At 31.9% G+C, this 27,630-nt stretch overlaps 1 protein-coding gene across 7 annotated transcripts in view; it reads right to left on the bottom strand.

Annotated features, from left to right (window-relative positions):
* Nucleotides 1–1,451: 1,451 nt before the first annotated feature.
* Nucleotides 1,452–27,630, bottom strand: part of LOC143044355 (formin-like protein 3) — a 40,831-nt gene continuing 14,652 nt past the window's right edge. For 4 of the 7 annotated variants that reach the window (XM_076216314.1, XM_076216315.1, XM_076216309.1 and 1 more), the window contains exons 2-22: nucleotides 27,270–27,362; nucleotides 26,285–26,496; nucleotides 24,745–24,883; nucleotides 23,792–23,842; nucleotides 22,665–22,763; nucleotides 22,050–22,205; nucleotides 19,122–19,238; nucleotides 18,071–18,211; nucleotides 17,143–17,169; nucleotides 16,269–16,422; nucleotides 15,454–15,608; nucleotides 14,880–15,015; nucleotides 14,365–14,492; nucleotides 13,859–13,927; nucleotides 13,345–13,431; nucleotides 11,080–11,148; nucleotides 9,984–10,055; nucleotides 9,394–9,520; nucleotides 8,492–8,589; nucleotides 7,817–7,981; nucleotides 1,453–2,481 (exon numbers count right to left, since the gene is read on the bottom strand). In XM_076216314.1, the coding sequence (XP_076072429.1) occupies nucleotides 1,855–2,481; nucleotides 7,817–7,981; nucleotides 8,492–8,589; nucleotides 9,394–9,520; nucleotides 9,984–10,055; nucleotides 11,080–11,148; nucleotides 13,345–13,431; nucleotides 13,859–13,927; nucleotides 14,365–14,492; nucleotides 14,880–15,015; nucleotides 15,454–15,608; nucleotides 16,269–16,422; nucleotides 17,143–17,169; nucleotides 18,071–18,211; nucleotides 19,122–19,238; nucleotides 22,050–22,205; nucleotides 22,665–22,763; nucleotides 23,792–23,842; nucleotides 24,745–24,883; nucleotides 26,285–26,496; nucleotides 27,270–27,353 (2,913 nt within the window). In that variant the 5' untranslated portion in view covers nucleotides 27,354–27,362 and the 3' untranslated portion in view covers nucleotides 1,453–1,854. Of the gene's footprint in view, nucleotides 2,482–7,816; nucleotides 7,982–8,491; nucleotides 8,590–9,393; nucleotides 9,521–9,983; nucleotides 10,056–11,079; nucleotides 11,149–13,344; nucleotides 13,432–13,858; nucleotides 13,928–14,364; nucleotides 14,493–14,879; nucleotides 15,016–15,453; nucleotides 15,609–16,268; nucleotides 16,423–17,142; nucleotides 17,170–18,070; nucleotides 18,212–19,121; nucleotides 19,239–22,049; nucleotides 22,206–22,664; nucleotides 22,764–23,791; nucleotides 23,843–24,744; nucleotides 24,884–26,284; nucleotides 26,497–27,269; nucleotides 27,570–27,630 lie in introns of those variants that run through there. The other 3 variants (XM_076216311.1, XM_076216312.1, XM_076216313.1) reach the window with 3 other exon arrangements.

Consider the following 27,630-nt stretch of genomic DNA (forward strand, 5'->3'; position numbering starts at 1 on the left):
GGAAAATTCAAAATGGTAAGTCCCTAACCAAATAGCAAAATCAAAAAGCACAACCTTATCAAACGAATGGATAACAACTTTCATACTCCTGACTTTGTATATACATTTTCTGATGGAAAAAAATTGTGGATTAAACCTGGTTTTGAACAAGCCAAACCTCTCACTTGTATAGAATGGTAACTAGCTGACGTCCTTTGCTATTATTCATATGATACAAAATGTTATTTAGGTGTTACTTTACCATTGATTCTAAGAGTTGTGTCCTTTATCCTACGTCTACCTGATTGAACTGTAAATAATATGGGATTGATGATATCAGCACCATAGTTCCGCGAAATGTTAGTTTATAACTAAATATGTTAAGTTTATAGTATAAAACTACAAGTCTACAGTACAAACGCATAACAAAGGGACACAAATATGACTTCAATATTGGTAATTATAATAAGTCTGTTGGATTTACGATGAGATTATATGATAAAGTCATTGATACTGTTTTGAAACAAAATTTTGAGAATATTAAGATTTTACAAGAAATTTAGGTTACAGCCATCTAAGGTTAAGTATAACGTTTAACTTCTTTGCTATTGTTAAGGTTGTATTGGCATTGATTCGTATAAGAAAATTTGATCTTTGCCTCTAAAACGCTTGGTCTTGTGCGTTTTATGTATACTAGTACACGTTATTCTACAATGTCAAACACGGATTCAGACGTTTTTTTTTTAAATAGTTTACTCAATGCAAATTATTTCACAAAAATAAGGTCAAAGTCAACAAAATAACACACAACAAAAATAAAAGAATAATCTTTGATATAACAGTATAATAAACTCATCATAGATACCAGGACTAAAATTTTACACTTACGCCAGACGCGCGTTTCTTCTACAAAAGACTCATCAGTGACGCTCGAATCCAAAAATGTTTAAAAGGCAAAATAAAGTAAAAGTTGAAGAGCATTGAGGAACAAACATTCCTAAAATTTTTGCCAAATACAGCTAAGGTAATCTATTCCTGAGGTAGAAAAGCCTTAGTATTTAAAAAAATCTAAGTTTTGTTAACGGTTAATTTATCATTATGAACATATCAATGATAACTCAAGTCAACACAGAATAACAGATAATATTGGAAATGCATTTGAAATCCATTGGAATCAAACGTAAAAAACTTGCATCACATCCTTGCTGGACTGTACAATTTACGACGGAAGACCTGATTACAGGTGTTTAAACTATCACCCTTTCGTAAAACAAGGTTTAATCCATCATTTTTCACATATAAACATGTCGGTATCAAGTCAGGAATATAATAGTTGTTATCCATTCGTTTGATGAGTTTGAGATTTGATTTTGACATTTAATTAGGGACTTTCTGTTTTGAATTTTCTTCTGAGTTCGGTATTTTGGATATTCTACTTTTCTCTATTCGTAACTGTTTTCATGAACAAAAATAAATAAATATGTATGTCTATTTATTGCACAGTCAATTAATAATATTGTCATGAGGTAATATACAGCTCAAATATAACAAGTTAATATATATCAATACAATTACAACTTCAGATAGAATAAAACTAGTGTTTTCCACCGTAGAGAAAATTGGAATTCAAAAATAATGAATAACCAAACGTATGATAACATTTGATAAGCAATAGGTAAACATTGATTTATAAAGCTGAACTCAGGTCTTACAAAATGTCTTATTATTTATTTACATGTGTTGTTTTATTATTTATCATAATTTCGTTAGTGGTATATATTTATTATATATTGTTCCTTTTTAGCTTTAAAATGTGTTCCCTACAGCTTAATATATAGTATTTTCCCTTTTAGTCAAAATGGAAAATAAAATAATTTATAAATGAATGATAGACCGAATGGTATAAAATTTTCGATTGACAGGACTAGATAGATGGGTTTCGTAACCATTTAAATCTCCTTCAAACTCCTGAAGGATCCGTGACACCTCACTACTTAAGTCATCATATTGATTCTCAACCAAGTCAGGGGAGTTACTTCTTGGGTAGTCAGGTGGAGGTTCGTTTGTAAGATTAGATGTCAACAGAGGTGAACTTGTCCGTTGTTTACTTTCTTCTTTTGTCATGACATACTTTTTCAAACAACGTCCCCCTGATCCTTCGAATGCACTGTCCCCGCTATCACTGTCTTGATGTTTTAATTTACACCACTTCTCACCGTCTTTGTTTTTTGAAGTGTATGATTGGTCAACGAAAACACAAGGATCTACATATTGTGATGGCGTTGTCATTACAATCCAATTTTTTATTCGTTCCTTGTCGTCAATTTGCTTTGTTGCGTTCAGTCCAAACGTGTCCAAATCCGATTCTATCATTTCCTGAGAAAACAATTTTAATTCAGTTTGTTTTTGAAATTCAGTTTCTTTTTGACTCATGTAGTCCGGAAGTGGCTGTAAAGTGATATCCTTTTGTAATTTTCTGACAGGTAATTTTCCAACTAAATTCTGTAATGAATTGAAATAATTGATATAAATAATTGTGAAGTAATATCATGAACAAATGTTAACGTTCATTTTGATTTAGCTGTTGCAATGTTGTTTTACAATCACTATGTAGTTTTTTGTATATTTAAGAAAACAATTAAAAAAACAATACGCTACACGGAAAAGCCATCATTGAAATATTTATTTAAATATATACTGGAACAGACCATGCACTCGGAAGTTCTGTACACGAAACATATTTAAATTTGGCTACACATTATTTTGTATTCCTAAACACTTTTATATAATTCATTTGACAATTTTTGAGTAAGCCAAAACAACTTTACTGAAACGGTTTTTGAACTATTCAAACACGATTAGAAGGAAAGAATAGTCAATACAACCATAACCATGTTGATTTATTGAACGCATGAAAAAGGTAGGAACAAACAGTTGTAATGCCCATAATTTCAGTCGATGTCTGGAAACACAACATTGTATAACCACTATACATTTGATTTGATATTTGGTGTTTTAACGCCATTGTTAAGCACCGCATTTAGACTATTTCGTGGAAGCCAGTTTTTATTGGTGGATGAAGCCGGATTGCCCGGAGAAAACCACCAACCATCGATAGGAAAACTGACAATCCTAGTCAATTAAGATCGGAGTCGAGTGCACCCACACGAGCGGGGTTCGAATTCACAACCTCATTGTTGACTGGCTAGTGATTACAGTAGTAACTACTTAGACCACTTGGCAACCAAGGTCCCTTAACAACTATACATGTCAGCCAATAAATAAACTAGCATATTGTTTTCCTTTTTTTATTTCAGCTTACCAACTCGTGTGCACTACACACCATATAATTTTTAAATGTAATTAATGCAGTATACATCCTACAATGTATCTGGAAATGTTTTAATAGTGCAGTAACTGAAGGCAGATTTTTTGGAATTTAATCTCCCCACCGAACACACACCTACATAATATATCATTGGAAAGAGGAAATCGTGTACTATGATAATATGCCTGTCGTCAGGACTTGATATGGTCACATTTTTTTTAAATTGAGGTCAAAGGTCATATGTAAAAATTTGTGAAAATTTGGGTGGGTTTCAATTTTGACATTTTTTTCTATTCCTAAACTCTACCTAAATACAAATGATACTGTTTTGGCTTTAGTAATGTTTGTTATTATACATAAACCTTAATCACTGAGATTTTTTTATCCAAAAAAATCCTAAAACGACGTTATATAAACAAAACTTCAAAAATCATGTTTTCAACCTATAAAATGTTAAGAGCACCTAAACCTTATGAAAAATATCAATTTCAGGTAAAAATCAAGTGTCATGCAGGACAATACTTTAAAATTATTTTTTAAACTATCATATTGGGTGAGGTATCAAACCAAAGCCATAGAACACTACAGTCAAATATGACCTCAAATTGAATTTGCGGATACTTCAGGTTTTTTATAGACTACTCGTTGCTTTTTGTTTTTTTTTCACAATTATTACTGCTACCATAGTATTATCTTTTGTTGTGTATTTAACTCTGGTTAATATCTGTTACATTATAGGTTTTTAACTATATCCCGCCTTTTTTCCCTTGCAACGTACGACAGACTTCAAAAGTATTCCATATAAAAAAAGAAGATGTGATATGATTGCAAATGAGACAACTCTCCAAATGAGACCAAATGAGACATAAAACAATTATAGGTCCCGTACGGGTTTCAACAATGAGTAAAAGTCATACTGCAAAGTCTTCAATTCCCGAAACGAATAATGTAAAACAAACAAAAAATCTAACGGCCTGATTAATGTACAAAATAAATAATAAAGAAACCAATATAGTATATAGAAACAAACGACAAACACTGTATTACCATCTCGTAACTTAAAACTGACACATACAGATAGTGGCGGGATTTAACTCTTTTAAGGGCACGCCAACAATCCCCTAACCTCGGGACTGGATTCGAGTGTACCAGTGCAACAAGCTTTATATCAAATCAACCCTTATCTCCATCATCTTCATTTTCATCAACTGTCACAATAACAATAACGGTACCATTTTTTCTGCACCAGATGCGCATTTCGACAATACATGTCTCTTCAGTGATGCTCGTGGCCAAAATATGTGAAATCCAAAGCTTATATTAAAGATGAAGAGCTATAATCCAAAAGTTCCAAAAAGTATAGCCAAATCCGTGAAATGAATCAGAGCTTTGCATGAGGGAGATACATTCCTTAATTTATAATAATTTCTAACATTTTGACATGTTTTAATATTTCTACACATTTCACTCATGGCACACAGGTCTGCACATGAAAGGTTCTGCTCAAAGCAAACACGTTATTTTGAGTTTTTCTTTACAAGTACAGACAAGGTATTGTAGGAAGTCCGAAGACATTTGTTCCTAAAAATTACCAGCTTCAAACCATCCCTATCAATTCATCCAAGATTTAACAGAGATCTATAAGGGGGCTTAGGAAGGTGTGATGACATCCATATGCTTGTCTGCAAAGATGCTGGGGAAACATCATACGAGAATTACACACTATCTTGAATTCGCTCAATTTCATGGTTGACAACACATTAGACAGCGTCGCACTTTATTTTAAGAAGCATAAAATCCATTGGCATTCAATGTTTCAACAAGGTGTTTTGAACCAAACTCACGGTACATTTGTAAAGCCAATCCTAAATGAAAAGGAGTAAAATAAAAAAGATTGCCTCAACAATTGCTTAGCATGTCCACAATTTCTCTGGTGCCATTTCCTGAGAATAGTCTTGGCTGTAGGCAGTTTCATTGAGTAACCATAGAATGAATTGCAATAAATACGAAGGCATTGACTGAATTAAGAAGGAAGAAACAATTCATCCAAAGTTGGGTAGTCTTCTTTAGAGTTTCGATGTCTTTTCTAAGTAAACTTGCAGCGGAATTAAATATCTGTCCGTTATTTGTGTCTATTACAGTTGACATTGAGATTTTGAGGTCAGTTTTCAATTGACTAGAAACTTATATGCCATCTAAAATAGTTAATTTGCTACTAAATAATATGTTATAGTATCGTGTTCTGAAATATCTGCTTCCACGGGTTTGGATTTTTTTTTTTCGTTTTTAGCAAATATTTTGTAATGCAACCAAAATAACAGAGTGCTTGAAGTTTAAAAGATGGACGGGAAACTATTTCAACTTTAACTTTATCTGACACGGATAAAACATTTTTAATACGCTCATCTGATTCAAACTTGAGTAATTTTTTATCTTTCTAAAATGCTTTGTTGCAACAAAATATACAAGTGCTCCAGATGAACGACTGCATTCTAGAACGTGTACACTGAATACCCGAAACTGAGGGACAACAGTCAGATAATTGTATGTCGTCAAACTTCCTGCACGGAGTTCTTCAAATTAACAGCTATCGCATGAAACATCTTGATGTTCCCCTCATCCAATCTTTTATGCAATGCAGATACAAAAGTCGACTTCTCTAAACTGGTAAATTGACTTAAAATTTCAATCGAGGTTTTTTTTAGCATATTTTTTATTCACTGCATAAAATTTAACGACTTGTCTGTTCTTTGGACTTAATTGAGCAAGTTGCAAAAAAAACTTTACGACAAAAGAGATGATTTCAGCTTTCCAATTGTGAACTTTCCATTTCTAAGTAGCAACATTCCAGCAGCACCTGCATACGGGGTATATATCTCCCAATTGATACGATATTCCCGTGCTTGCATTTCCTATCATGATTTTCTTGATAGAGGGTTGCTGCTCACAAGGAAGCTATTAAACCAAGAGTTCCAAATGGTGAAGTTGAAATCATCCCTTCGTAAATTTTACGGACGCCATCACGAGTTGGTTGACCGTTATGGAATAACCGTTTCACAAATGATATCGGATATGTTCCTTACGTCGTAACTACAATCCCCTTCCCTTTCATGAATGTGACCTACCGAATTAGACCATTTACCGGATTTGTTATCACATAAGCAACACGACGGGTGCCGCATGTGGAGCAGGATCTGCTTACCCTTCCGGAGCACCTGAGATCACCCCTAGTTTTTTGGTGTGGTTCGTGTGGTTTATTCTTTAGTTTTCTATGTTGTGTCGTGTGTGCTGTTGTTTGTTTGTCTTTTTCATTTTTAGCCATGGCGTTGTCAGTTTGTTTTAGATTTATGAGTTGGACTGTCCCTTTGGTATCTTTCGTCCCTCTTTTGCAAAGGACTTGACATATCACGGAATATTTACTGAAACTATCCGTCAATTATTTTGATTTAACAATAAGACTTTTCTGACAAAGTATATTTGATGTTTTATAACGAAAAAACATAGAATATAAACATATACAAACAAAGTATGTGGCATATATCAGTGCACTTTAATTGAAAATATGTGTATATAATAGCGAAAAAGGTAGTAATTTCATATATCATTTGAGAGCAAAATATTGACTAATACACAAAATGGGACGGAAGGCAAGTGATTGAGTTCCGTGTTGAAATTGAAGATTTTTACTCCATTCTTTTTCCATTGATTTCTTAAGGTTTTTTTCATATTTTGGTTCCGAAATTTTTATCACTTATTAGTTTTATTAAATACTATATGCTTAAAGTATTATGGGATAATTTTTATTACTACTATGAAGAAGAAACTAAAGTTTGAGTCTGAATATGCAATTAAAATTACCTCAATTTTAAATAGTCTGAACTTCACAAATTTTATAGATTAGAAGAAAATAAAATACTGAACAGCATATTTTGACATGTAAAAATAGCTTCAGGAAAAACGATTTCAATTAAATGTAAGCAAACATACCCATTTTTTACATTTTGGAAAAGGGGGGTTGAAACTCTCCAATATACTACCAGTCCTTAAAAAATAAAGGCAACAGTAGTATACCGCTGTTCAAAACTCATAAATCCATGGACAAAAAACAAAATCGGGGTAACAAACCAAAACCGAGCGAAACGCATTAAATATAAGAGGAGAACAACGACACAACATCGAAACGCAACACACACAGAAACAGACCAATCATCAGACAAAACACCACTAGAATAACAAATGTAACATGAAAACCAAATACATGAATTTGGGATAGACAAGTACCGTGCCACGTCTTATTAGAAAAAAGTGACCGTACGAAATTCTGACGACAGGGCAAAAACTAAAGAAGACATATTTGTCTTTAAGTTAAGACCATTTTTAGCCGTGTGTTATTTGGGGAGATTAAACTCGCGATCTAGACGACTTTTTACACTTCTGTCACCGCACTATAAATCCTTATTTACAAATGTGCAAATAGTAAATAATGAATTATAACAGCCTAAAACATACCTCAAAACGTATTGCAAACGTATTTATGTTTGATAACAGGTCTGCTGGTTCTATTATTTCTTTGTTTTCATTGCAAAGGACGCAAACATCACTAAATAGTCTGTCCATTTCTTGAAAATGTTCATAAAAAGAATTAAATCGGCTGCACACTGAATGGTGAGTTTTCTGAATAGAACTTAAGGAACAACATGATCTACATGATCTAATATTATACATGTAAATTTCATAAATAGTCTCATTAATTGTTTGTAAAGAAAAACATGTACACGAAATACATATAGATAATTTTCTAATAATCAATATTTAAAGACACCTGATCAAATTCAATTGTTTTGAGAACAGCTATTTGATGAAGGTAATATGCTATCTGCTCAAATAACAACAAATTAACGTCTAATTTTTATGTTCAGATCTGTGTTGAATTTTCATTTGAAACTATAACAAATCGTTTCAAATGGTACAATTATTTTAACACATACACTCCCCAAAATATGATATTTGTGTTAACATCTTTTCTTTTAAATCAAATTAAACACTTATCTCTACCTGCTCGTTTCTGAAAAAAATAATGATATGTTTAATACTCTTTATACTATTATTATCAAAATATAAAGCATACTATTATCTGTTTGAAAAAGCAATATAAGTCATTTAATCATTTACAAAAAAGGATACATTAAGGTCTTCTGATGGACACTTTGACTGTTCCGTTTCCATGACCTTGATACCACGTTTCGTTTCATCTATAAATAGCTGAAAGCTTTTGATGGAAACTGAAATAACAAACACAGAAATATATGCAAATGTAAATATCTTTATATTTGATTTAATGTTGTACAGGCTACTAGTACATAAAACTACTGTCTTTTATGCTCATATATCGCTGCACATATCCATATATTCAAATCAAGGATGTTCACTGCTCTGTTTTAAAAATAACGAGTTTTGTATATTATACATGTAGAGTATAAATAAATCAACTAAAAAAATAGAAGAAAATTAAACAAAAAATCAAAAGATTTCTTTAATATTTTCAAAAATGTTTTTTTTACCTACATGAAGAAATGTAGGGGATTACAGTCAAAACTCTAAATGGCACTTCATTAATATACCGAATATCTGATGACAATCATCCTTCAAAATACCAAAAATATATAACAAAATAAAAATATGCCTTTTTTTTTCTTTTTTATCCTTGTTTATTTTGACATAAGTCAAGTATATCATTAACCTTGAAACTAATCAGAATATGCATACAAAATATGTATTTTTACATCCAATTCATTTGAACTTTGGTGGATATTTTAATGGCAATCATTCCACATTTCTTTGTTTTGATATTTTACTGTCTAACAAACTGTGTCATAATTTTTTTCTGCCTGGTAAGTAATTTAGCACACTCATGAAACTTTTTTTAAACACGTTTACAAAATAATATCCGGTTAAACAGCTTATACTGTTCCAACTACTACATAGTTAAATTTTCCTATGGAGAATATATGAACAATTTAGAAATGAACTAAACTGTATGACTAAATATAATTTTTAATAGTGTTGTCAGATTTATCAACTATTACCTTTCTCGTCACAGTCAATTGATATATCGTTGTACCAGTGCAGTAAATACGGATGTGTGCTACATATTTCTTCAACTATAGTCCTCAAAAGATTCCATTTCGTAGGTTCAAGGCATGTTGAATCCATCTGTAATACGCAAAAACAACAGTTTTTATTATTGAATTTTATGTTACATGTCTTTTTGGTTAAAAAAAAAAAAGGTAATGACGTTGGTTTTATTCAACGGTATTTTATATATAAGATATTATTTTGATAAGCAAATTGAACTACATTTAACATAATTATCCAGTTGAAAAAAAAACATACAGTGGCTAGTTTCTGTAAACATCCTCCTACTATTTCATATGTAAGATAGTTGTCTTAATTGCATATTGAAGGTCACACAGTGACTAGAACATGTAAATATCCTTCTATTTTATATATAGAATAGTTGTCTAATTGTCCATCGTCTATTTGTGTTTCACTTTCAGAAATATAACGGTGGTAATACATATTCAATATCTGTATCAATTATGTTGTATAATTTCAAATAAGTATTTGAATGTAAAGAAAATATGTTTGCGTTCTATAATATACTCTTTGTACTTACTTCTATTAAAAATGATAATTTAAAGTCTAACGGTGTAGTGTAGAAATTGTCTACCATGTATTTTTTTATTACCTAGAAAAATAAGAATAAATCAACTTCAATGTAAATGAGTAAATGAGGAGCTTCTCTGGAACACATGCTAACATGACTAAGTATCAATGTTATCAAACAATATGACTTAAGTTCAAATATAACGTTTGTTTTCTTATGAATGATTGTTGTAGGCATATTCATATAGGTTTTAATTGTAATGGTAAGTCCAGAATTTACATGGTATTACGCTATATTTTCATTGTTCTAAGATTGATAATAAAAAATGAAAATACTATCGAGGTGATAAGAACAGGTCTCTCTACAGAATAGACAAGTCAAACAATGTGTTTTTGAATAGGAAACGCTCGTCCTGCATATACAATAAATAGCCTAATAAACTTGACGAGTCGACTGTAGTAAAAGTAGGACTCTGTTTACTCTTTAAAATTATATTGTCTTTCTCATGGTTAAAAATAGTTTATTCTTGTAGGCCTTATAGGGCAGTTATTTTTTTAAAACTCTTTTTGTATTGATTTAGTATATCTTACGATATTTATATTTCTGTTATTGATGTCATTGATTACCAACAGTTTAATCACTTTGCATTATTCTTGTGTGTTTTAAGAGGAAAATTTATACGATTTTATATAACAAAGGCAACAGTAGTATGCCGCTGTTCAATTGATAAACAAACAATTATTAAAAATATTTGAAGAAATGAAATGATAGAATAAAACCAGAACATAAATTTTCCCTTAAATATTTGGTGAAAGTATCTATTCAAATTTCGCCTAGTTTCAGCTTTCGATTTTTTCATAAAATAAATTTTAGTCAAATTTTTCCATTCATATTTTGAAAACGCGTACTATTCTGCTTAAATCAGTGCATATGGGAAACAAAATTGATAGACTGTATTTCCATCCCTCATTAAGGACCAAATGTTAATAGATAGCGGAATTAAAAGTACTCCCAACTTAGATGAAATATTGTTTAAATCATGTCACTTTAGTACAATTATATATTATACAATTATAAAAGATGAGTTTAAAGACACGCCACTCACCTCAAGTAAACTCTTAAAATGTTTAAATTCTATAACGGTTTTGCAACAATCCTTTATTTGGGCAACTTCCTGTAACATATAAAAGAAGCACGTTGTTCACAATGATATAAAAGTTCTCGAAATATTTTGGAAAACCATTGTATGAAAAAGCAAGACTGATTTGAATCTTTTTTACAGAAACCATCGCTTACTCCTGTCACGTTTGGAAATCAGGTAGTTGTGTTCAATTATGCCCACGTCACACTGTCCCGATTTTTACGCCGATGGCAACACGATTATGGAAATTTTCAAAATCGGGACTGATCGTATCCAGATCGGGCTATTCGTAGTGCCATCTTTAACCAACATGTTAAAAAATACACGAAGGTGCGTCCGATGTTGAGGGTTCGTATTGAGTTCGTATCACCATCCTCACCATCGTAATGTCACCGGGAATGCATCTTTGAACATCGTATTGCATTCGTGTTTCCATCGTTTCCATCGGGCAGTTTTGGCATTACGATGTCTACACGAATGAATCACGAAGTTACCCGAAGGTCTTACGATGGCAACACGACTTCGTAAAGACCTCGTAATCCCGTCGTGTTGCCATCGAATAAAAGTACGAAGGCGACAAGATGGAACTACGACGGCAATAAATCCAGCTAAATGTAAGTTAATTTTCGCGCTAAAATACATTTAAAGTGCCATGCGCGATATGCACTGGTCAGTCTAATACGACAGTTAAGAAAGACGTTCACAAAACATGGAGCTCATATCATATGATTCTATGAGAACAAGAAAGGCGACAGCGTTGTTTCTATTAATTCAAATGGAACAAGAAGAGCAGCTATTTCAGGCTCCGGATTTACTTTTACAAGTAAAATTTTATTTTTTGTCAATTCTTCATATCAAGTAACATAATGAAAATCATAAACGCGCCTCGTACACCAACACTGCAGGTACACGTATATAGGGAAACCAACTTTTTCTTCATTATTCTGATTTTTTATGTATCGTCTGAATTGTTGTCACACGAATGTTTACTCCATAACCATTTTGTTTTCTATATGTCATATTTTGCCGAAATTTGTTGCTTTCCCCACATCCTTCCTTTTGTCTATATTATTATGATATTCTCCTGGAAAGAGCTCTTTTTGATTAAAAGGGATCAACGAACCCATTACCTTACCTTTAAGATAGATCAGTAAACATGGGCATAATTATGGGTGATTATTCAGACTAGTGCACACATTTTACAGTTCAAACAAGGCAATGCCGAGCGTGGCATCCCCTCGTATGTAACATATTGGAGACTCAGAGTCAAGTTTTACCCTTCAAGCCCACGGTCTTCCGTCTTATGATTAAACCAGAAATTAAATGTACAATATAACATATATTCAATATTAATCAAACCATTTAAAACGCGTGATGCCTTCGGCATATAATTTAAATGCATCGTAAGCTGTATACAACGTCTTTTAGACATCGTATGGCCATCGCGCCATCATCGTAATCCATCGTGTAGCCTTCGTAATCCATCGTGTAGCCTTCGTGATCCATCGTGTAGCCTTCGTAATCCATCGTGTAGCCTTCGTGATCCATCGTGTAGGCTTCGGCTGAGATATGAAGCTTAAATACCCGTCTTCGGTTAACCTTCGTATGTCCATCTTTTGCTATCGTATATAATTTCGGCACCATCGTATAGACTTCGTTATTCATCGTACTTGCTTCGGTCACTTTTTGGTATTTTAACGAGATCGGGACCAACTTCGTACGAACTTACAATTTTCGCATTCGGGTGTCCATCGTATATAAAAATCGGGACAGTGTGACGCGGGCATTAGAAAAATAAATGCATTTAGTAAACAATTTAGATATTCAAGTTTCCAAACAAAATGATCGAGAGAACAAATGGATACCGGATTTTGTCTTAAAAATATATTGTTCTCACTCAAATTGGTTTCCACATTAATAAAAAAAACTACTTAATCAGTGCTTTCTACAGGTGTAAGTAGACCACAGAAACATTTTTAATAATTGATTTTGTGGTCCTTGTTTATCTTTCTGCTTTCTTCCCCTTTGTTTTGATTTACATGAAAATTATATTGCGCCAGTATCAAGTGTTGTTCGTGTGGTATTCATTACGTACATACATTTATATTATGATCGACCTCAAATTTAATTTACACTAAAATAAAAAAAAAACGAATAAAAACAACAATAAATAATACCATTATTTTACGATTAAGTCAAAGCTACAAAGTTCACTGCATGCTTTCTTACCTGGTACTTTCTATCAACTGTTTTCTGATATTGGTCCACAAATTGCATGATATTAAGCTTTTCTTCTAAGCGTTCCACAGCCATCATCTATCAAACATTAAGTAGTTATTTGAACAAATGTCTATTTTACATTGCACACCGATATTCCATTTTTCAGGTACACTAATTTATTTTCCCTTAGTGTAGATTGACTTGCTAAGAGAGCGACGAAAGAGACAGTCAAAATTATAAGTCGAAAACACACTGACATTACCATGACAAAAAAAAATGACCTAAAGACACTAATGACTGCAACATGTTATAATAAGATTAGATATTTGAAAAGTCGTAAATGCACAATATTTATTATGACTGCTAATGTTGTAAAAGAATGTTTATCCAGACGTTGTTTTTTTTTTTGCCCTTCTTGATATGTTTCTGGTATCAATGTCCTCTGGTCTCTAATGGACAACATTTTTTTATTTGTATTTTAATTTCATTTTTCTTTAGTGCACACAGTCAATAATTGACTCACCTGTACAAGAAACTGTTCTGCTTCTCCAAGATTTTCTAAATCGCATTCAAGGGTTAAAATATTTCTCATCTAACAAAAAAGAAATGTATTTCGTAGTTTTTTTTGTTTAAAATAAATTTGTTATTTAGGGAAACAAATATCTTATTGCTTATAAAAAAAAAGTTTTCGGCAATCAAGAAGTTCCGCATAGACAGTTCCAAAAACAACATTGTATACTCCTAGGATGTTTTGTATCGTAAATTCATGTGTATTCATTTGTTTGCTGCAAATACAAGTAGGTAGAGTATATTTATTCTCTGTTATCCATATTTCAAGACAGTTCAAATGATTCTTAATTTAGTGAATACTATGGACAAAGTTTGTCTTTTAAACTTCAATTTTGTAGATTCAAGAGTGAACAGTGTTCATATTGTAAATTTTTTTACAAACGCTTAAAAGCTTAACAACTGTTACATTTTCTCATCAGTATCTTGTACTGTTAGAAATACAGAAAATTCAGGAGTTACCTCGTTTTCAGTTGGCAAAAGTTCAAATAATGCTTTGACATTTTCGGTAGCAATGTCCTCTATATCGTACGACTGTACACATTCCACAATTACATCTAGTGGCAATCCTATTTCTTTTTGTATCTGCACTATAATTATAGAAAATAAAAGGAATATAAATATAACATGCATGTTAGACTAGAACAATTATTGAATAAAAAATATGTAATACATTTAAACATTAGGCCAACTTTCTCGGTAATCAAGTTAACGACACACGTGGTTATCATCTGAATACCAGTAACGGGGTTAAACATTCGAATGCTATAGTATTTGAGTACCGTAGATGTACGAATGAATTGTCAACAAAATAGATTAAGGAAGAATGTGTCAAACCTTTATTGTATCAACTTTCTGAACATTCTGTAATATATTTGTCCATTTAATTTTTACTTAAACATTTGTCAATTATTCATGAAATTGTGTCCATCTCCTCTCCCTAATGTTATTAAAATTTACTTTAAGAAAACACTTACAAAATCTGTCTGCTCTAGTCTTTTCAATAAAAGTTATTTTTTCACTCTTTGCTTTGTTCTGTTCTCCACCTTCAATCCTCGGTTCAATGTTTTGATTATAGTCGTGTTTCGGCTCACTATTGTCTGAATTCAATGTCTAATAATATTTAAAAAATAATAGCATTCATTAAATCTGCAAACGAATATTCTAATGCTTAAAAGGAATTTTCCTTTTAATTTCTCAATTTAAGCTAAATTTGATCCCTCCAAATTTGCCAAACAGAACAAAAACAAGACATACAGCTCACCTAAGTAAAACAATATCAATTCATAGGAAACTTACAATTTTCATAGATATTCCATGCAAGTTTATGAAAAATCAAATGCACGTGTACACTGTCTTTTTTTGTCTATATTAATGTTTTGTTTATCATGTATGCAGTCTTTGTGTGTCATTTCAATAGTTAAATGGCATCTAGAATAGAATACACACGAAATGATATACATTTATTATATACAAAGGAAAGACTAAAACCAAAAATTTATCATGCAATACAGATGACAAGTAAGACATAATGAGTCATTTAAAACTTACTTTGTATGATAATGGTACAATTGTGTCTTTAGATTGTCTTTTTAAAACAGGAAGTGGGTGACCAGATTTTCGCCAATTGCGATTGCTTCCTCGGCGGATGATTGGTTGATTTATTATATGTGGCTCCGGAACAGGATTTGATGTTACTGGTTGAAGTAGAACATATTAATTATAATTTTTAATACAAACATTCTTGATTACTGCATAGTGCATATATATTTGTATTAAAACACATGATTTCATCTGCTTGTCGGAAATTTGTCATTGCTACCAAGTGTTCGTTCTCTCCACGTTACATAAAAGTAAAATCGCAAAAAATACTGAACTCCGAGGAAAATTAAAAACGGAAAGTACCTAATCAAATGGCAAAATCAAATGATAAAACACATGAAACAAAACCATTTCTGTAACAGTAACTTGTTCAGCGTCAAAATGTCTGTCTATATCCGACTAGAAACGGTATTCAAAACAATAAATCTTCACAATGATATGCTTGAATATTTACCAGGAACGCTTTATGTTATCAAAATAATTTGTCACTTATAAAATGCCATTTTCTGTAAATATCAAACTTAAAATTTCAAACATGCATATATTTGACTAACTATGAAAGTCTTCTGATGCAATAACACTATCGACGAGTTTATATTTTAAAGGATAAATACGTATTATCTTTTCTATTATTTAAACGTTTTTTGGCTTTCCAAGATGATTGTCTCAAACGTACTGGATGCTGCTTTTTCCAGAAACATTTTATGTGTGCATGGAACGCATATCATATTTGTCTTGAATTATATGGTGCAAACTAAACATACCTTCAAAAGAATGGTTACTATCTGAATCTATAGAATCTAGTAGTTGATCTAACTCTTCCAATCCTTGAATAGTTTCCGGTTCAGGACTTTGCTGTTTTTGGTAAGTTTGGACAATATTATCTGGTTCTTGGTTTTGCTGTAATCTTCTTGACAACTGTACAGTTAAAACATATCATCAATTTATATATATACATTTAAATATATATGCTTCTTTGTGTGAACTTATCAAGACTTTTTTTTTTGGTATTTATAATTATAACAAAATAAATGATTAGAATTGGTTATATATTGCAGTGAAACAATTTGACGATGAAATGTTAGTGTTGAACGTAACAAAACAAGTTAATGCATATCAAGGCGAGAGGATGTAAATGTGGTATGGATATAAACATTTGTATATAAAGGTACAAGTGCACAAGGTTATAGTTCACATGAATACAATAATGTCATGTTACTAGTACAATAATTTCGAGTACAAAACGACCAATCACTAATTACAAATGCTTTGTGCTAAGCGGAGACACATATATATTTTTTCACAGGCCGCGTAGCGAAGACGTTACAAAAAGAATTTGTTAAGACTTTGATTTGACCCTGTCGGGGATCAAACCCATGACCTTCCGCGCTAGTGGCGAGCACGATATCAAAAAAACATGCCTATTTGGGTTTTGGAAATTTGAGATTGGTTATGATGTGAACACTTATAAAGTGTTAGATAGTTTGGTTGCCTTAGTTTATTTTCTGAATATTTGCGATACCGTTTCATCTGATCGATAACATAGCCGCAAATCTAATTTGCTTCCTTTCAATAGAATGAGCGAAAACAGAAAAAGTATGACGAAACATCGTATACAGTAGTAAAATCTATATTTACCTGTAACTGTGATTGAAGTTCAAACACCTACAAATATTTTTTTTTTTGATAATCCGTTATTATCTTAAGTTGTATATAGTTTATTTAACTTCAAAACGTACAAAATTTTCTAATATGCTACTCTACACTGTATATAGGTCACTAGTTTGACCAAAAAACAAAGAGTTATAATTGAAGATATAAGTGATTTTTATTAATATAAATAATTTTTTAATGTTATATTTAAAATTGCCATAAAAGCGGGAGGTTTTGCATGCCACAAAACCAGGTTCAAGCCACTATTTCTTTTCTAAAAATGTCCTGTTCCAAGTCAGGAAAATGGCCATTGTTATATTATAGTTGGTTTCTGTGAGTGTTACATTTTAATGTCGTGTTTCTGTTGTCGTTGTTCTCCTCTTTTATTTGATGCGTTTCCCTCAGTTTTAGTTGTAACCCGAATTTTTTTCAATCGATTCATGAGTTTCCAACAGCGGTATACTACTGTTGTCTTTATTTATTAAGGTATGTAATTGTTTTCACGAATTTATATTCCAAATAACTTTTATATAATGTCATCGCACCAGTTTACAAATCAATAATCTCTTAAATCGTTATATTTCCCAACCCAAACAATTTGATATTTCTTTTTTTTTTATTCATTTCACGTTTCGTGGAACCACAGCATATTCCATGTATGCGTATTGTGTGATATTGTGTAATTGCCACAGTTTTCAAAACTTTAAAAAAATCAATTCTGGCTACAATCCAACAAAGTTATAAATTCCAATCAAAACGGACTAATTCAAAAAACGATTAATGAAGATTGAAAATTGGTGTATTTTGCTAAAAAGAAGTTATACATGCATGAGGTCGATTACATTGACTACATTTGTAACTCAAAGTTTTGATGTTTTCTTAATTAAATTTACAAAATAATATTGACGCTTACCCTCTGCTGTAGTTCAATGTTTAACTTGTATAAAGTTTCATGGGATTCTAACAACTGGTCCACATCTAAAAGACTGTTCCTGTAATCTATTATTTCTTTTCTTAACTCATCTTTTTCGTCAGTTGATTTCATCTCAACACTCTAAAAAAAATAATAGTTAAAGCCAAATTATAGAAATATTAAATAACGAAACAGGAACAAGGCTAGTCTTTGATCAAACACAAACAGTCGTAAAAATGCAATATTTTGAATTAAATATAATTTAAAATATCGTTATCCACATTCGCCCACCAGACATTACAATTCTGTGTCCACACTTGTAGCCTAGACAAAATGAATAACGCGTGTAGTCAAGTTAAAAAGTATTGATTTCTTAACATGAATCATTGGTTCAAACTAAAAGTACCTTTGATTAATTATTGAACAACATTTACAGATCAAAAATCACATTGACCCCTTGTGCCAAAATGTATCTCTTGTTACAAACGGGTGATGAATATGGTAACAGTAGTTTACCGATGTTCAAATCTCGTGATTTAACGATTAAGACGAGACAAATAGACAAAAAGCAATCAAACTGAGAGAACATGTACTAACATGATCAAGACAAAGGGTGCAACATATAGAGCAGGTTTTATTTACCTTCTTGAGCACCTGAGGTGGGGTTCGTGTTGCTCAGTATTTAGTTTTCTATGAATGTGTTTTGTGACCTATAGTGTGTCTGTTTGCTAATGTTGTTGTATGAAATGTTTTTGTTTTGATTTATGGTTATTTTCGACTTATGAATTTGAATGTCCCTCTTATCACTGTCTCTTTTATTAAGTCATCAAAAATCAGAAAGAAGCAAGACCGGGTGTGTCTATAGAGTAAGCGTATCCTGCTATTTGTGCATCACCCGTTATGCGTATTCAAACAGTCAAAACGACTATTACTGTGGTGGCCAGTCAATGGGTTTGATTCAGTATATACTACATGTATTAACATTTAAAAAACTGTATAACTAAGAAACTTTTCGATTTATGAATAGCTGATATATTTTTAATGTACGTACCGATAATAAAGTTTTTATATCTAAACCAGCACTCTCCACTTCTGATTGCAGAAAAATCCGTGTGTTACCATCGGGTGACGAGGTTAGTAGGGAATTTATAAACTTCATGCAGCAAAGCTGAAACAAAGAACTTTAGTCTTAGATACATAATTTTTTTTATTAGTTGTAAGTGGCTTTGAACTAGCTGTCAGATAACTACGGGTACTCTCAGATCTGTTCCTAGTGTCTTTTTGTTGTCGGTATGTACAAGTACCCGGCCTCGTCTACTTTTATTTTTTCCATCTGATGAGTTAAGCCTTTTTCAACTGATTTTTATAGTTCGTTCTTATGTTGAACTGTTATACCACTGTCCCATGTTAGGGGGGTTGGGATGTTATTTATGTAAGTGCCTGGAGTCAGGAACCTGTAATTCAGTGGTTGTCGTTTGTTTATGTGTTACACATTTGTTTTTCGTTCATTATTTTTTTATACAAATAATGCCGTTAGTTTTCTCGTTTGATTTGTTTTACATTGTCTTATCGGGGCCTTTTATAGCTGACTATGTGGTATAGGCTTTGCTCATGGTTGAAGGCCATACGGTGACCTATAGTTGTTAATGTCTGTGTCATTTTGGTCTCTTGTGGACAGTTGTCTCATTGGCAATCATACCACATCTTCTTTTTTATATTAATTTTAATTAGATGCCACTTACAAATGTACATGTATATATTAAACAAATGATATAGCCTGTAGACCTTTGAAATGAAATTATCGAAAGCAGTTGTTATTTTACTAAAGTCAAAAACGAACGTTTATTATATATTCTCATAACTGCTGATTTTGTATATAAATATGAATAATTTAATTTTGGATGTAAAGCGTCTTCTGATTGCCTGACGTTGTTTTGTTTATAAGCCCATAGACATAATTTAGTCATGTGACTGTGACGTCATCAACGTTTTTTCATGGTTTTCTCCGGTTTAAAATGGAATTTAGAATTAAATTATAAGAAATGACTGTAATATATTTATAGGACTCTGAACCGTGATGGTACTCCGAGTCCTACATATTTTCTGTCTATTCGAAAGAACATAAAAATGTGGTGCACACTGTTAAATAACCCACTACGCGCGTTATTCAGTTTGCACTACATTTTTTTAGGTTATTTCTTCATAGACAGAAAAAATATTGCAGTCATTCCTTAAATAACAGAAAATAAGACAAAACTATGGTTTTAACTTTTGTTGCAGAAAGCTCGACATAGGGATAGTGATCCGGCGGCGGCGGCGGCGGCGGCGGCGTTAGCTAACTTCTTAAAAGCTTTATATTTTAGAAGGTGGAAGACCTGGATGCTTCATACTTTGTATATAGATGCCTCATGTTACGAAGTTTCCGTCAGTCACATGTCCAATGTCCTTGACCTCATTTTCATGGTTCAGTGACCACTTGAAAAAAAAGTTCAGATTTTTTGTAATGTTGAATTCTCTCTTATTATAAGTAATAAGATAACTATATTTGAAATGTGCGTACCTTGCAAGGTCCTCATGTCTGTCAGACAGTTTTCACTTGACCTCGACCTCATTTCATGGATCAGTGAACAAGGTTAAGTTTTGGTGGTCAAGTCCATATCTCAGATACTATAAGCAATAGGGCTAGTATATTCGGTGTATGACTGTAAGGTGTACATTTCCAACTGGCAGGTGTCATCTGACCTTGACCTCATTTTCATGGTTCAGTGGTTATAGTTAAATTTTTGTGTTTTGGTCTTTTTTTCTCATACTTTATGCAATAGGTCTACTATATTTGTTGTATGGAATGATTGTAAGGTGTACATGTCTAGCGGGCAGATGTCATGTGACCTTGACCTCATTTTCTTGGTTCAGTGGTCAAAGTTAAGTTTTTGAGTTATGGTCTTTTTATCTAATACTATATGCCATAGGTCAACTATATTTGGTGTATGGAAATATTTTATGATCTTTATGTCAGTCGCGCAGGTTTTATTTGACCGTGACCTCATTTTCACGGTTCATTGCACAGTGTTAAGTTTTGTGTTTTGGTCTATTTTCCTTAAACTATAAGTAATAGGTCAACTATATATGTTGTATAGAAGCATTGTTAGCTGTACATGTCTGCCTGGCATGGTTCATCTGACCTTGACCTCATTTTCAAGGTTCATTGGTCTTTGTTTAGTTATCTTGGTTAATGTTAAGTGTATGTGACAGTTGTAATAAAGCTTAGCTTTATACTTAGGACTATCAACATAATATCAATGATTAGTATAGAAGGCGAGACATTTCAGCGTGTGCACTCTTGTTCCTCTATAGAATAAAGATATGCATGTAGACTAATATACTCAAATGTTGCATTTTTCAAGAATATTTTGTAAATCATTGAATTACGAATACGACCTAAAATATAGTTACAGTCTCATTAGATAATCGAACCTTATGTAAAACAGCATAAAAGAACCAAACAATATGATAAAGCTAAAGAGACCGATTGCCCCAGCTTTACTTACAATTATATGATGGTTGCTTTATGTTTAAAAACAGAAAAACAATATGTATATAGATATAAGACGATGTGGTATGAGTGCCAAGGAGACAATTCTCCATCCAAGTCCTAATTTGTAAAAGTAAACCATAATCGGTCAAAGTACAGTCATAAACACAGAGCATTGGCTCACACCGAACAGTAAGCAATAAAGTCCTCCCCCCCCCCCCCCCGCCAAAAAAAAGAGTGTAAAACTATCCAAAGGGAAAACCAATAGTCTATTCTATATAAAAAAAAAGAGAAACGAGAAACATTTATGAACCAGATCTACAAACAAATGCAGCGGGTTTAAACGTTTTAATAGGTACATGTACCAGCCTTCATCCTTACCTGGAACAATTGTGTAACATTACATCATAGAAAGACACACTTTTAGCAAGTCAATAATGTACATACCTGAAATGAGACTTGTATTGCACTGGAACCAGCCGTCATTAACATGTTGATGAGGAACTTAAACCTGACCGGTTCACAGTTCTTTAATCGAAAGTAAGAAAAGCATTCTAGATCTCTATGGAAACCTTCATCTTCCATCAATACTTTACTCATAACCTAAAAGAAAAAAAATATATATTATAAGGCTTCTGACATTTTGAGTATACTTAATACTAGTATATACGTTATAGTAATTGATTAAGAAAGTCGGCATACCTATAGTTGTTAATGTCTGTGTAATTTTGGTCTTTTGTGGATAGTTGTCTCATTGGCAATCATACCACATCTTCTTTTTTTTTTTATATTATATCATTTAATCTGCACGGCTCGTTTGATCATAATTAACCAGACATCGAGGTATTCTAAAATTTTCTCTAGAAATTAAAAAACGTAACCTTCCGTCAATACTTTACTAATAACTCCCGTTTGAAAATTGAATCGAAAACAAATGTAATATTTATTTTAATTAAATACTAAATGATAAATTTATTTTCAAAATGTTTTCAAATAGATATAATAATATAAAATCTCACTTGTACAGTTAATGAGTCTTTTATAAACGATTGTCTAGCTTACCTCCAGAGCAGTACATCTGGACATGACATTTGAACTAAGTAAAGCCTCTGCGACATTTTCTAAACCATACGGCACATCTAGCAAAATTTTGACCGAATCCTGTAAAATATTCCATTAAAATGACATTTTATATGCAGAATGGTGATGTTTTTTTATTGATTGATTTGTGGTTTTGTGTTTTATGCCATTTTATTGTCTTCATATACAAAATGGCGGCAACTTTTTATTGATGGAAGAATTCACAATCTCTAGAGTTGAAATGCTAGTGATCAATTTAATTTTTAAGAAAGTTCTCTACCATTTGTATCGTTGAAAAAATTATGGTTAATACAGTAATCATATCTTATCTGTAATTACTGAAACAACGCCGAATCCATTCCGACTAAATTTGGTCTGCATATAATTTTTTTCGACAATTTTTTTTCTAAATCTTTTAGAAATACCAGGTAGTCCAACTTCATTCACAAGAAAGTCCCATTTTAAGATATGATGCTTCATAAGTTGCATGGTGTTAGTTTGAACGACATTCTGCTAATATTGACGTTGCAAAGAAAATTCACACTTTAAATAACAAATATCAATCTTACTATATTCACCATAATGCACATGTAGATTTTCTCGTTAGAAGTTTCGAATACACCATAAAAAAGTATTAGATATTCGAAAGTATATTTCAGAACAATTACCACACCATGGACAACAAAGGCCGAGGCATACAAAAATCATTCACCGTTGGATATCAATGATCACCCTCGTTGAAATTCTTTAATTATAGCTATAAAGAACTATCATGAAGTATGTGCAACTGGACGTTAAGCTAACAACAATTCATCTATCAAGTGCCTTGTTGTTGTTCTTGCTACCTCATTGACTGATAGCTGTTTGCTAAAATAAGTCTAGCGAAATATATGTCATTCATACGCATGGCGACAACAAATGTATAAAATTAATGTAATCAGTAGTTCTTTGAAGTGGAATGGGACAAATGGTGGGTATTTCGACTACCACTGGAAAATGTTATATTGGGCCAAAGTGCTGTTTTAGAGCAGTTCTCTATGTTTGATGTTTATTTGGATTAATGCGATTATAAATATGATAATTAGTTAGTATATAGACTGTAAACATACCCTGTAACGGAGACAGAATTTGATACACATAACACATTCTAACTCTTCTATCTGTAAAACAAAGAATTACAACTTTAAGAAAATGTAATAAGGTAATGTTTGATTCAATGATCATATATGAATATGAACGTTTTATTACCTCTTAAAAGGGAGCTACCATTTGATTTTTAGGGTGGTGGGGGCTAGGATGAAAAATTTTGATCTGCATTTTTGTTAGCTGTAATCTCTGTCCTGCCTTTTTATTTTCCACTCTGTTCGGTCCTCACTTTTTTTTACCTAAATTGTCGTCCTGACTTTTTTTTGAAAGTGTCTCATCCTGCCTTTTTTTTACTCAAAACTACGGTCCTGCCTATTTTTTTCAAATTTCCCCCCCCCCCCCCCCCCGTTTTTCATAAAAATCAAATGGTAGCTCCCTTAAACTGTGACACTCTCAAATCATAGATGTATATTCTCTAGAATCTCTATGTAATGACAAGATCAGACACCTTTACCTATCGAAAAACATTTTCATCCAATTTCGTTTATATATCATGTTTTGTACATTTTTCTCTCTCTCAAAGATGCCTAAATGTATGTTTGACATTTTTGTTATTTCATTTATTATTAGCAAAGAAAGAGTAGATATTTCGTTGGAAAGCAACATACATGCATGGAAACTTGTTAAAATCCAATTCTATTCTCTTTTTCTCGTTTGTGATATTACTCTCTGAATAGTTACACTTTACACCGAATTTGTAGTAACCATTAACAACACAAGAGATGCCACATGCATGATATGTGCATGACTTTTTATTCTTTTATTGGTATCTTTGGCCCTTTTTTTTTTAAATGTCATACAAATGAGGAATCGGTTAATACATGAGGCTCACGGTGACTATTATAAACATTTTGAGGAAGAAGACCTCACATGATTTTTTTTCTCTAATACTATTATAATTTGTGTCACCCCTTACCATTGCACGTTTTTTCGATTGTAATTTTTCTCTGGCAGTTCTTTTCATGTCGTCCTTGGTAAATTTCTGAATATTTTTCAACAGTGTAAGAAGCAACACCAAACCGTTATTAGGACTGCTTATGAAATTCTCTAAAAATCTGGAAAACAAATAAAACATTTATTGTGTTTGCATTTAAAAGTGTATTCCCTGTCAATTTGTATACGTGTATGGGCGTTGGTTGGGTTGTAAACAATTCCAGTCAAGTCTTTTAATCTTTTTTATGATCAATTTCAATAAAAACAACAACAAAAAAAAAAAAACAAAAAAAAAAACAATAAATTTGATCTGCATAAATAATTCTTGTATTTGATTTGAAGTACAGAGAAGAAGAAAGGGGAGGAGGTCAACAAGAAGTCAAATTTCGATCTATAAAGGGTTTTCATATCGATAAAACAACTGTAAAAGTTTAGAAACGACACAACAACGTACCCTGGCTTACGTTAAAAAATATAAAAGACCCGTTAAACGGTAAGTATATCAAACAAATTTGAATAAGTTCAATTTATGAAATTAAAGCCACAAAAAATATAATACAGTTAGCATACATTTGTACATAAAATGTTAGATTTTAAAATTAAATGTTGTTTTATGTCCTCCATACAATATACACATATATATAATACGCAAAACATCACCATTTCTGACCTTTTTGTGATCTTATATCGGAATGTTAAACTGCTTAAATGGACAAAATATGTTTTTAATGATACACAAGAAACTCATTCTCATACATATAATACAACCGATGTAAACAATTTAGTATTTATGTACAACTATATTTTATTTGTATTTTAAATCTCGTATATTTAGTAAACTATATTTCAATTGCATTTTATTTCTTTAATGAGGCTGACAATAACTCTTTTGAAAACTTAATCTATTTGATCATAGATGTCCTTGAATCCATCGGTGAAAAATTGTGTCTGAGCGAATCAAGAATTTGTCTTGTTTTGTCTGAAATCAAGATTTATTTTATACAGTTGATCAGTTAAATGACCCTATTAGAATAACGAAATGAGCATAATTTTCAGTCTGAGTCGGTATTTTTTGTTCATCCTACAATCAGATTTATAACTATTTTACAAAAGATGTATAATTTTAGATCACTACGAAACGGGAGAAAAGCTCGCCGAGATCCGTTTTTTGTTTGTCCCGTTTCGAAAGCTTGAATAAATCACATATTTTTCCGACAACGTACTACATAATTTATATAAAATTATGTATGTAGATGAGTAAAACATCTATGAATATAACAAATTAAAAGTAAGTAAAAAACAAATATAAAACCGATTCACAATTTGTTTGCCTCTTTGCATTGTGGTTCTTGTGTAGAATTATGCTTGGACCAATATTGTATTAGATTATCATTACATAGACGGATTGGTTTACTCAATATCCAAAGATAGAGCCATAAGTAACATTTTAAAACTGATAAACTTATTCTTAACCTATAAGAATAAGTTTAAGTTTTTAACAGATAAAATAAAAAAAGTTATACCTGTCATACGACATCTTTAAGTCGAGTTTGAGCTTCTTCAGTAGATAAGAAATTTGTTGTTCTGAACCGGTTCCAGAGCGTGAACTCCCCGTGGATGAGTTGGACCTGGTGCTCCCTTTGCTGTAGGAGGAATCATCGGTAGGAGGGTTTTCTGTGAATTTCCGAAGGTATTCAATATACTTCTCGACGCTGTACAAAGGTGGACGTTGTTTCTAAATTTAAAGAATTGTGACATATAATATACGTGTTGACGAAATGAACAAATCTAACAAAAATGCTTAGATCTCTAAGATATTAATACACCTAAGATTTTATGAACTTGAAATGTTGATTTTTTTTTCGAATATAACATATAAGTCAATGAATGGAAAATGAAAAAAAAATAATATGAATTTTAAAATTTTACGTGCAAAAAACAACGGCACGTCAAAATGGAGTTATAATGGTTTTTTTCCGGGTAATTGCCTTATTCTGCGAGACCACGTATAGGGTAACCCAAAGTTTTTGGTTTGGTTCGTGTTGTTCAAACTTATTTAAGTGTTTTAATGAGGTGTTTGGCCAGTGGACCTTTTTATCTTTTCGTCGTCTTGTTCGTCTTTTCTCGCTAATTCGATTATGCATCTTATGTTTGACAGCTAAGCCTGATAAACATTGCAGTTGTATCACGACTTTGTTTGTTGTCAGTGTCGAATGTTAAGCTCACAAAAATCATATATGTAGAATTATTAAATTTAATTAAAAAAAAAAAGAAACCAACTTCAAAAGCATTTGCATTGCTGTCCCTCATCTCAAAGTCAGCGAAACCTTCAGCAAAATACAAATCTGATACCTCACTGCAAGGTCCAGATGGCCGCTAACAGTAGTCAGGTTTAGCACAATTATGTGCCATTTACTGCATTAAATCCTGCGATTAATATTTCATAAAATATATAGGTATCTTACGATAAGTAATAATAAAATGCAATTATTAGAGCAGATGACATACCTCGTTAAAAAGCATTTTCCATTTTTCATCCAAGTCCTTTATTCTTCTCTTTTGTCTGTCAACTGGACTTTTTGGAGAAGCCATTTTCCGAATCTGTAACGAATCGGTATTATTATCGTCCATCTTTATTATTGTGCTGATTTTAAACTCATTGTACGACAATATATACCAATTAACATATGACAAAACAGTAATTGTTTTGTATTATTTAAATATTCAAAACAAAAAGAAGTCCGTTCCAATTTCTTAAAGGGATCAAGTTGGAATAAACGATGATAGATTTAAATCGTACAATTTTAACATGGTTTTAAATCTTTAAATGTTTAACAGACCATCTGCTGTCCTAACTGTCAATCAATGG

The sequence above is a fragment of the Mytilus galloprovincialis genome, chromosome 9 (genome assembly GCF_965363235.1).
Source record: "Mytilus galloprovincialis chromosome 9, xbMytGall1.hap1.1, whole genome shotgun sequence".
Taxonomy (NCBI): Eukaryota; Metazoa; Mollusca; class Bivalvia; order Mytilida; family Mytilidae; genus Mytilus; species Mytilus galloprovincialis.